The 12,511-nt window shown below is 37.5% G+C and overlaps 1 protein-coding gene across 4 annotated transcripts in view; it reads right to left on the reverse strand.

The window, feature by feature from the left end:
* The window catches only part of adcy6b (adenylate cyclase 6b), a 54,316-nt gene that overhangs the window by 39,574 nt on the left and 2,231 nt on the right, over positions 1-12,511 (reverse strand). For 2 of the 4 annotated variants that reach the window (XM_073875317.1, XM_073875315.1), the window contains exons 2-3: positions 8,990-9,197; positions 6,994-7,886 (exon numbers count right to left, since the gene is read on the reverse strand). In XM_073875317.1, coding sequence (XP_073731418.1) covers positions 6,994-7,885 — 892 coding nt within the window. In that variant the 5' untranslated portion in view covers position 7,886; positions 8,990-9,197. Of the gene's footprint in view, positions 1-6,993; positions 7,887-8,793; positions 8,870-8,989; positions 9,198-9,396; positions 9,520-12,511 lie in introns of those variants that run through there. The other 2 variants (XM_073875316.1, XM_073875318.1) reach the window with 2 other exon arrangements.

Raw genomic sequence — 12,511 nt, forward strand, 5'->3', positions numbered from 1 at the left:
CTTAGGCAGAAACCAGGTCCGTGCTTCTCTTAAAGAGACAGTAACCTCAATTAACCTACTTAAGTCTGTGTCTTTAATGTTAATCAAACAATCCAAGACAAAGAGAAAATCACTTCTGTAGCTCTAAAAAATATTAATTATATTTAATTCATACAATAAAGACAGTGTTATGATTCATTTTATTTGATTTCTGTACCTAATGCTAATTTTAGCCCTTACTTAATGTGCAACTTTGTTCTTTTTTATAAATGTTTATAATTTCTTTATTTAAAAACTAGGGCCGGGACTTTAACGCGTTAATTAAGATTAAACATTTTTAACGCATTTTAATCACACTTATTTTTGCACTGCGGAACATTTCTCATTGGATGAGTGGGGACCGATTATACTGGAGCACCAACTAGCGTTCATGACTTCAGACAACAACAAACCACAGTGAACACGAACGAAGAAGCCGATGAGATCGCTTTGGTTGGCCCCGTGGATGGGATTTTTTTAAATAAAAAAGAACGGATGGAAGCGTCGATAAGAGCATGGTTGTGTGTAAGCTATGCAACAAGCAATTCACATATCACCGCAGCACATCGAGCCTCAAGTCTCATCTCAATGCAAAACATATAGCAGCTAGCGTGGGCGTTAGCCGACTCCGAGTACAATGACTTGGTTGAACAAAAATAAACAATATATTTTGCTGCTTAAGCTTATGTATTCAGTCATTATTCATGGTATACTAAAAATGTGAAAAAATAACTTCTCAATGTTCTCAGGTCAAATATTTATATGTGATTAAAATGTGATTAATTTCGATTAATTAATTACAAAGCCTCTAATTAATTAGATTAATTTTTTTAATCGAGTCCCGGTCCTATTAAAAACAAATGGTGGGAGGGGGGCCCCCAAACAAATTCTGCTTAGGGCCCCCAAGAGGCTCGGGCCGGCACTGGTTTGTTTATTGTTTGTTTGAAAGCAGAGGGTCTGTTCTTTCATTTGATATATTTGTATGTTCATATATTTTTAGAAGAAAATTTTCCTGGAAGGCATTTTTTTAAAAAAAATCACAAAAAATGCTGGCGGGCAACTTTTCAAAAAATGGCTGGCGGGGAATGAGTTAATAAATACTGTAATTATATATTTTTTTTAAATTTACAAGCACCAATATAAAACTATTTTTTAAATAAATAATTTGTTGAGATTTTCCTTGGTGGCATTTCTTTAGTTTTTTTTTACCGGTCACCAACTACATGCCTATATACCAGGGATAGGCAACTTCTGTCCTGGAGGGCCGGTGTCCTGCAGAGTTTAGCTCCAACCATAATTAAACACACCTGAAGCAGCCAATTAAGGTCTTACTAGGCATACTAGAAACTTTTAGGCAGGTGTGCTGAGGTAAGTTGAAGCTAAACTCTGCAGGACACTGGCCCTCCAGGACCGAAGTTGCCCATCCCTGCTATAGACCAAGCATGATGCCTTCAGTGAGTATATTTTTACACATTGATAAATGTATGATGTACAGTTTAAACCTTTGACTCAAAAACTCAAGTGCAGTAATGTCCTCTACTGCAGTGCAATGACCATCACTTCATCTCATCTGTTCTCATGCAAAACAACCCATAGTACTGAATAAACTCTTTATTTTTTTCCCTGAGCAACATTCTGCACATGCTATGGAGATCTGCCCAAAATGTCAGTCTAAAATTATTAAGTTGACTTATGCTGATTGCTGAAAGTAGTTGTTTCTGTTTAAGTGAAACTTTCAGTGTAATTCCACACAGTTTAAAGAGGCTGTGTGGCCTTATTGGCTGCAAGAATTGACGTGGATCTGACAATACTGCATTACACAGATAGTGAAGTAATGACAGTAATCATCAACATAACTGTGTAGTTATTCAAAACAATGCAGATGAAAGTGAAACAAGTGAGGAAAAGATTCCATTAAAGTGTCAATATCTGTATATTGTACCATCCGTGCATTTGGCAATCTATTGGTTAATTAAGCTGCTATATACACACGTGTGTAACCAGGTCTCAGGCTAAAAATAACACGTTCAGAGCTCGGTGACTGTGAAAAGGTGTTAAACTTATGTATCTAATTTGCTGGTCTCTTTGTGAGCCTAGTTAAACCCCACGGGGTAAAAGCCACAGAACAGGTGGTGTCATAAAGTGTCAGTCAGAAAGTGCCAGTGAAATCAGTGGCTGTCACTTCTCCAATAACAACAATAACTTTTATCTCAGGACAGCACCTATAATTATCAGTTCTGTGACACTTCAGTGTCAATTCAGCTCAGTTGGTAGAGCTTTGCATTAGCAGTGCAAAATGTCATGGGATCGATCCCCAGGGAGTGCACATACTTATAGACCAGTGGTCTCCAACACGGTGCCCGCAGGCACCAGGTTGCCCGCACAGAGTCTGTGAGTTGACCGCCAAAGCACTTCTATTAATAGCCTTAATTTTAATATTTATTTATTATATATTTTTATATTAGCTTCGCTTTTTTTATGTATGTTAAAATTTTAAACAAATGATACATGTGAATAATGAAACATATCAATAAGTAAAATAAAATAAAAGAAACAAATAAAACAAAAAAGTTTTAAGTAGACAAAAAAGTAGCAATTAATGTAAATAATAGTAGCTACAAATCCTCGAATTCTTGCCTGGCTGCCACGTGCCAGCGGTGATTAATGCTCGTCATCTGTCTATAGGAAACCCAAATATTTTATTTTGACAAAGTATTTGTTCCAGAGGTCACTTTAGCCACAAGCCAGACCGATAAACAAGAACAGACCGGAAGATAACTTCGGTCAGGCAATTAAAATGTATATCTTGTAATGTATGCAAGTCACTTTGCACAAAAATGCATCTTTTAAATGCATAAATGCAAACGTTAAAGGTATTGCGGAGGATTTTCTATTTCCGGGTGGATCATCAAGACTATTGGTCCTCCTATATGTCAATCAAGAGTGTTGCGCAATTGCATTTTTTTAAAAAGTGGAAAAAGCGGTTCTTTTCTAAAATTCGAGAAAATCCTCCGCTATACCTTTAAGTGGGGATAAAATGCAGTTGGTTTTCGATTAATAATTGATGGGGTCGTCCCAACAAAAACAGTCAGACCTGAATGCGTGTCAAAACAATAGCAAAGTTGCTATCTAGTTATTTGTTGTTATTATATAAATGTATTTCATGCAAAGTACGAAGTCTACACAATAAAAACAATAAGTGCCCTCCATGCCATTACTCCAGAAAACTTTTAGTACCAAGCTGCATAAATGCACACCAGTATAGACCATTTGTGTGTTTGCAAACAGAGATTACGTTTTTTTGTGGGCGGAGCTCAACTGGTGGCAGAAAGTGTCAGCTCTGCAGTAGCGGTGTGAAGTGTTTTAGCATTAAACTGTGATTTTTATGGATCCGGTGTTCTGTCGAAGTCTGTTTCTCTTTAGTGTAATGTTTCTTACAGCGTTTTCATCATGTTACGTTTATTTTTTAGATAAATTAAAAGTTTAAATGGCTTGGCTACTGATATGTGTGTGTATGTAATGTATATGTATTGTTCTTTATTTGTAAAACAATTATTTTACTATGAATCGCTAAAGTACATATAAAAACTAAGCAATACTTAGTTACAAATAATTACATGTATTTCATATAATACCATTTATTAAATATTTCATCATTTTCCTGTTTTCTATTATTTCTTCCTTATATTTACAACCTACGTGTTTGCTTTAAAACTATTATAAAACTATTATGTTTACATACAAATAATATGCATAGGCTTGTTTATATATTAATAACACTTTACATCATGTGTGTGTGCTATATTTATATATTTATTAAATTTATAAAAAAAAATTAGAACAAAGAGGAAGAAGACAAGTTATAAGGTAAAAAGAAATAATAGAAAATGGAAAAAATATGAAATATTTAATAAATGGTGATATTATTGATATTATGAACTTATTCAAATTTTTAAACTTTCTAAATAAATTATAAACGTAACGTGATGAAAACGCTATAAGAAATGCATAGAGGGATCAGACTTCGACAGAACACCGGATATCTTCTCTAAATACTTTCTATTCTAATTATTAAAAGATTTTCAGATGATTTCATCACTCCAATCTGTCCGTTTAAGGGCTTATTGCAATCATAAACACATGTTTATCTTCAAATGGTGTCTTCGACGACAGTATTTTATAAAAATGAAGGCCATCTTTTTTTGGCATTCTGACACTCGACAGCACAACAAGACATTTTCTCGTGAGTTATCTTGCGCGTTTCTCTAGTGTCTAATTAATTTCCACTGTTTTTCTGCCACCACATTGCACGCACAGCCTGCAGTGACGTAACTGTGACGTCTACTCGCAAAAGGTCTATAGATACAACAGACCATCTTATGGACCCTGTTGTATTTGTGACTATGAGAGAGAGAAAAGAGAGAAATAGAGAGAGAGACTTTTTTAGTCCTGCATGTCATTTGGGCACTATTTCATACTGTCAATCTACAGCCATTCCTGTCACCACATTCCACCCCATCACTGTGTATCTTCACAAAGACAGCTATTGTCCCTCAGCTGATCGCCCACTGACCTGCTCTATCTGCTCAGCACTGCTGGCCATCTCAGCAGGACACAAACAGCACAGGGAGACGAAGAGCAAGGGTATGAGAGGGAGGGACAGTTGGGAAAGAGAAAAAATGAAGAAGGGAGAGAGAGAAATGTAAAGAAAAAAAGCCAGCAGCAGTAGATTAGGTTCCTGAGGTATAACCACATTTATCAGATTGGCCACATGCTGTAGAAGAAAACGCAGCCCTGTGTGCCATACACAAATATGGTCTAGGCTTACCGCACAATGGCATTCATAAAATTATAGTAAAGTCGGGTATTATGTCTGTGTAAGACAGTAGAAATGTGTCCGCCCATTCTGCTCTACAAGATCAAAAATAGACTTCTATGTGCATCTAAAAGATATTTCGGAAATCGATATACATGCAAAAATACCATTACCATGAAAAAAAATCCTAGGGAGTACTTGTCATGCACTAATAAAAAGTATAAGCATTAAACTCATTGCCAGTCTATTTAGATTAATGCCAAATGCATCAATGTGACTGTAAAAATTCATCTAAATATTTTTTATTGCGAATTACTGGGACACTCTACTTTTTTGAAAATATGCTCAGTTTCCAGCTCCCCTAGAGTTAAACATTTGATTTTAACCATTTTGGAATTCATTCAGCCGATCTCCTGGTCTGGCAGTACCACCTTTAGTATAGCTTAGCACAAATCATTGAATCTGATTAGACCATTAGCATCGCGCCTAAAAAATATCGATAATTTTCCTATTTAAAGGCCCAATGATATTACGCAGTGCCCAAAAATAGTACCCTGCTGTTAAAAGTTACCAAGGGGACTATTTTCAGCTGCTGCGTAATATCGTTGTGCCTCCTGCAGCCAAAGTCCTTGATTATTACGCCACAATGAGAGTATAGTTCCCAGCCATATCTGCCTAGAAAATCACAACTTTTAATTTTCTAATGGTCTTAGTACACACGATGTAACTACAGAAGAGTCAAGTTTTAAAATATTGAAACTCTTTGGTTATTTTGTTTTAGGCGCGATGCTAATGGTCTAATCAGAATCAATGGATTATGCTAAGCTAAGCTAAAGTGGTACCGCCAGAACCGGAGATCAGCTAAATGGATTCCAAAACGGTAAAAATCAAATGTTTAACTCTAGGGGAGCTGAAAAATAAGCCTATTTTTTTTTAAAGTGGAGTGTCCCTTTAACTGCTGCATAGAATTACATGTAATCATCCAACATAACATAAAGAACATATAACCTTAATATCTTTAAAATTGACTATGTAAGGTCATGTCAAAGACTGAAATCAATGTGAAATCAATAAATAAAATACACTTCGATGCTCCTAATCTCATAATTACATCGACACTCTAGCCTGGATTTCCCACCCTACTTGCAACACCTGATCCAAGTTTCTATGTCCATGGGAAACTCTAGTTTTTGTATTTCAGCTATTGAGTCACTCTACATTAGCAAACCAATTCATGAACTCCAACTTCAGAGTTCCACCCTCAACCCAAGAATTTTCTCTCGATGTGGTCTTGAATAAAAGACCATGAATCAAACAAGGGCAGCATACCTTGCTTGCTCCCTGCATTTTAAAGAGCATTTTTAAAAGGCACTAACCAGCCACCAACACAACCACTGGACTTTTGTCCAGCATTGATTGCCCACAAGGCCGGAACCTATCCCAAATGTCTATCATGGTAATCAACAAGTACATGCTCCAGGGCATGGCCTGAGTCAATCAGCAGCCATTATCCCAATCCATTTCTCTTGGGTTTAGCTCCAAGTAGAAAGCCCACAGCTCAGCGGCCTAAGATGCAAACACACAAGAGCATGAGCTAACTGAACCAGCATTAACCTGGACAATGTCAGAAATAATTCAAATTGAGCATGTGGATGGCACGCGGGGAGATGTTGCATTCGAGCAATGCTTTTGAGATAATGCGTTTTAACTCCTGCATAGAAAGTCTCTATGTTAAAGGTTAACGTATAGCAAAACAATAGCTATATCTACCGTGGCATTGTGAAGCACTGAATCAATCAAAACTTTCCAAAGAATTATCTTTGTCTCTCCAAAGCATTTCGAGATATGAAGGTTGGGAGATTGTGCCTTCAATTGATTAGTTATTTGTTGGCATGTAACTTATTAACTACTATCTAACTATTGTAGCTCTTTGTCGTAGTGTCCAACACCAAAACCATTGTCTTCATTAAGATGTCAAGGTTGAAGGTAAGATAACAGTTCAACCTTTAAAGACATATCACAAGACCCCTGTTCTGTTCTCTTGTGATCCCTCCTATTTTTCAAAAGACTCGAAAAAATACTACAAAGGAAAAACACAAAATCTACAGTACAACATCTGGGGCTTATTTTCCCGTACACTGCTTGAGATGAGCACACACCTATCTGTTTCCAAAGTAGACTGTCCTCAAGGTTGAGTCTCCATGACATTATAACATGAATTGTGGAAAGCACAGCCCCAGTAATAACGGCCGCTCTCATTCGCACCGGCAGCAGCGTGTAGATGATGTAGATGAAGAACATCGTCCACCAGATCCCTTCAGAGGAGCTGCGGGGAGCCATCATCCACACGCCTAACACCTGCACGACCATTAACACCACCATCACCAGGTAGCTTACAATCCACATGTAGTCCTGATGGAAGCAATTTCTGTTACACACCACCGTCAATACTAAAAAGAGGGCCATGGCTACAGAAAGCACCGTGGCGTATGCCACATCAGGTGGACCTTGGACGCAGTGGAAAGCCAGCATGACGCCACAAACGACAACCAGCATCCCCATCAGCATCGTAAGAGAGTTCTGGTTTAGCCTGAAGAAGTATCGCTGATACAGTCGTTCAAGTTTGGTGGACTGGAACTTCTTGGTCTGAAAGACATGAGCCAACCGCGACAAGCAAGCCAAAAAACACCTGTCCGGACCATTCCTCTCCTCCCCGCAATCATCCGAGTCCTCACCACCTTTTGTTTGCCTCGTCTCTGCATCTTCGAAAGCCAGGTCTACGGATCTCAGACCTAGATCACCCTTCTTGCCATAGTGGTCTTCCTGCCAGACGCAGCGTGTGCTGAAGTTGCTGCTGGTGGCACCGCCCGCTGCACGGGAGTAGTTTTGCGATGGACGATCCATGGAGTCAGGATCCCGAAGACAGCTCATGTAGCGTGGGTTACACAGGGACGAGTCCCTTTTACGCCTCGACTTCCTGCCATTGCGTTCACCCCATGCCGTCTTGTGGTTGTCCACTCTGGTAGCTTTAAAGCCGTTGACCCAAGACATTCTGACAAAATATATATGGTGAATAAGAACAACATGGGTATGTGCAGTAGCAAGCAACTAGTGGTGCATGATACTGAAAAAAAATCTTAGCTATATTAAAGGAAAACACCACAGTTTTTCAATATTTTACAATGTTCTTACCTCAACTTAGACAAATTAATACTTACTTATCTTTTTTTAATGCATGCACTTCCTTTGCACAGCACGTTGTGAATGTGTTAGCATTTACCCTAGCCCCATTCATTCTTTAGGATTCCAACAGGGATGAATTAAGAAGCCACCAAACACTTCCATGTTTTCCCTATTTAAAGACTGTTACACGAGTAAGTATGGTGGCACAAAATAAAACCTGGCGATTTTTAAGCGGATAGAAAATGAGAACTATATTGTATGGCGGAAGAGCACTTAGTTTGTAGCACTTCGTAGAAAAATCTGCACATTTAATTTTGTGCCACCATACATACTTCATGTAACTTCTCATGTAACAGTCTTTAAATAGGAAAAACATGAAAGTGTTTGGTGGCTTCTAAATGTATCCTGTTTGGATCCTAAGGAATGAATGGGGCTAGGCCAAAAGCCAACACATTCACGACGCGCCGCGCAAAGATGAAGCGCACGTATTGAAAAAAGATGAGTATGTATTAATTTGTCTAAGTTGAGGTAAGAACATAGTAAAATATTGAAAAATGGTGGTGTTTTCCTTTAAAATATATACATGAAAATTATGTAACCAACATATGTCAGTAAAACGTTCAGTCACACCACTGTTTTTTTTTCTATTTTTATACAGTTTTATGCACATTTAACATAATAGTCAAGTCATGAACATTTCAAAATAACACGAATATAACTATAGTGGTTACAAAGTGGCCCAAAAAAAAAAAAAAGGTAAACAGATGAAGGCTTACATTTTATATTCTTCCAAGTAGCCGGATTTTAACCCTGCACACTCTCAACCAACTTTACTGATTGCCATCTGGGATGCTTCCCAGTTTTCATGTTGGCCATGATGAGAAACAACGTTCAGTCAGGTGTGTCTAAACTCTCCACTGACTGTATTTACAGAGTGGTTGTTGACAAGCGATTCGGAAAAGGTCGGCTTACCTGTGTGGCTTCCCCTTTGTTTGGCACTGCTCTGTTTTACAAGGCACCGCATTTACTCTAGTGTAGAGACTCGAGAGATAATATTACCGGTGGTTTTCTGAACACATGCAAGGTTTGTTTGTGGGTTCTGGGACAGCCCCTCCAGCACAGGGTCAATAGAAACTCCTGGTGTACTGCTGAGATCTCTGCATCTCTCACCCAACAGAGTCTGTTGGTACAACACAAACAGAGCAGATGACATTAAGTAACCAGACACAATTTCTAATTATCACAAATAACTTCAACTAACAACTCTTGTTTCACTTGTCTGCTGTTGAAATTAGGATGCTGAATTCATTTCTGCATTCTATCTGCATTACAGTTGTTTTATTGGTGACAGTTATTTGTCACTAAGACATACAACATACTTTGCAAGGCTCTTTCTGATTCTGATCAATGTGCTGTTTCCTGGGAATTGAAAGTGTATATCTGATTTCAGCATTAATGAATCAGATGTGCTGCTTATTTCCTAAGGGTGCACAAACAGTTAACACACATATATAAACAGTTGGATTAGTCAATTTTCTAAAAAAAAAAATCCATATAATTTATTCACCACCATGTCATCCAAAATGTTGATGTCTTTCTTTGTTCAGTCGAGAAGAAATTATGTTTTTTTGAGAAAAACATTTCAGGATTTTTCTCATTTTAATGGACCCCAACACTTAAGACTTAACTCAACACTTAACAGTTTTTTACAACGGAGTTCCATAGGACTCTAAACGATCCCAAACGAGGCATAAGGGTCTTATCTAGCAAAACGAGTGTCATTTTTGACAAGAAAAATTAAAAATATGCACTTTCTTTTCGTCTATCTCCGGTCCTGTGATGCGCCCGCGTGACCTCACATAATACATCATCACGTCAAGATGTCACGGATGACGTGTGCGAAACTACGCCCCAGTGTTTACAAGTGTGGAGAAAGAGGACCTATCCGACGTTGTTGTATGTCGAATGATACTAATTAATGTTTTTGTGTCAGTTTATTGTTTAAATTGGTACGCAAATGTGCGTTTTATATATGTAACATGTGACCTTTCCACGGCATTACGCAATTACGTAAGGTCGCGCTGGCGCGTCACACAGCCGGAGGAAGAAGAGTTGTGGTTTAAAAGTGCATATTTTTTATTTTTCTTGTCAAAAATGACAATCATTTCACTAGATAAGACCCTTATGTCTCGTTTGGGATCGTTTAGTTTCCTTTGGAAAAAAAACTGTTAAGTGTTGGGGTCCATTAAAGTGAGAAAAATGTTGGAATTTTTCCTTTAAAAAAAACATAATTTCTTCTTGACTGAAGAAAAGAAGACATCAACATTTTGGATGACATGGTGGCGAGTAAATAATCTGTTATAGAAAATGGACTAATCCTTTAACACATTGTGATATGATAACACAGTTAAAAATGTAATCTAATTAAAAGCATTATTCCTGGATTATTTTTTTTAAAAGTTGCTAAAAGACTTTGTTAATGTGTAAAATGTGAAAATGTAAATAATGTATTTTACATAATGTGTAAAACAAATTCAGCTCTGATTTATCTAACTGTGGTTTAATGGAAAAATCATTATTCTCCATGTTACATCATGTTACATACCCATGGTCCCTAGCTTAGATATACTGCTATGTAAACTGTAAAATGCAAAAGGTCCCAATAATTAGGGTACGTGTAAATGCATTGCAATTGTTTTTTCCCTAATACTGCATGTTTACCATGCTTACCCCTTGCTCACAGTTAACCTTTCTGCAGCTGATTTCCAAAAGTATACATATTTACATAAAACCAAATTAAGAAAGGAAATGCTCTGCTAACAGACAAAAGTGTTCACTCCAACAGTCAATCTTTTGGTAAATCTGTGTGTGCACAAGAAAAAAGTGCAAATACATATGTTTAAAAAGATGCAGGTTAAGCCAACTCTGTACAGATGACAAGGGTTGGATGTTCAAAGAGCAATACAAAATGAGAGTGCATTTTAAAGGGACATTCCACTTAAAAAAAATAGGCTAATTTTCCAGCTCCCATAGAGTTGAACATTTGATTTTTACCGTTTTGGAATCCATTCAGCTAATCTGCGGGTCTGGCGCTAGCACTTTTAGCATAGCTTAGCACAATCAATGATATCTGATTAGACCATTAGCATCGCGCTAAAAAATAACCAAAGAGTTTTGAGATTTTTCCTATTTAAAACTTGACTCTTCTGTATTTACTAGGGGTGTCATGATTCTCCAAATCCTCGATTCAATTACATTTTCGATTCTAAGGACTTAATGCGCGCGTCTTGGACTAGCATCTGAAATAAATCCAGCGCGTCATAAGGGTTTTTGATTAAGGATTATGAGGGCACATTCATTTGTTTTTAAATAATGAAGCTCACAGATAAATCATTTGTAAAAAAAAAACATAATATTCCAAAACAAATTACAGTTTTTTATTTCAATTTTATTGCGACTTTTTATTGCGAAGATGTAAACAATCCTTGTCTATGCTGCCATTTCAGATAAGATCTCCATCCACACTATACACAGATATATGGCAGAGGCTCTGCATTAATGCTAATAATGTTGTAAATTGTTGTAGGAGTCATGAGGATTACTTTTGTATTGGATATATCGGCTTGTTAACTCTCAAAGAGGCAGAACCGTTGACTTGCAATATGTTTATACAAATCACAGAGCACTGGGGTATCTGCAAAATATCTCTTTTATTGTTCTACTGAAGAAAAAAAATGTCATCAAACTGGCCTGAGGGTGAGTAAATAAACAGAAAATTTTCATTTTGGGTGAACTATGCCTTTAAAGTACCAAAGCAAAAGCTGAGGAAGAGGCAGCTTGTTGTGTTCATTGTTGGAGAAGCATCAGCAATGACGGAGGTAAATAGACAGCGCCTTGTTGCAGCTTGAGTTGTTAAATATTGCTCCTCAACTTGGTCCATCTTTGTTTTTACTGTTGAAAGCGGAAATGCAAGCAACCAGCGCTTGCGGTCTGCATACTGGTCCTTTTCACACAGACATTACGGAAAACACACGAAAAATGCATCTGGGATTTGTCCGTGATCGTTTGATTTTTGGTTCATACACACTGCCAATGATTTTTTCGGAATCCGTGCGTGCATTCACACAGATGTCGCAAAGATCCTGTAAAGACACTGTTTAAAGTCCTGCACTTGGTTGTTTTTCTCCACAGCATCTAAAGTTTGCTTATTATTATCCGTTATTTCTCTCTCCAGGAACCATTCGTGTGCATTTTTTATTTATTTATAAAAGACTATAATAATCTCAGCTTCAAAGTGGATATTTGACAAGCTCCCTAATTGCTGCTTCATTCCAGTTTGCATGCATTTCTTATCGGGAATGTTAATCTGCATGTAAATCTCTACCGTAGCTTCTCTATGTGTTTCAAAAGCGAGGGGTGAGCCGTGGACTAAGCCGTTGGTTGCAATTCGCAACCTTACCACTAGATGCCGCTAAATTTACACACTGCACCTTT

This window comes from Misgurnus anguillicaudatus, chromosome 13, assembly GCF_027580225.2.
Source record: "Misgurnus anguillicaudatus chromosome 13, ASM2758022v2, whole genome shotgun sequence".
NCBI lineage: Eukaryota > Metazoa > Chordata > Actinopteri > Cypriniformes > Cobitidae > Misgurnus > Misgurnus anguillicaudatus.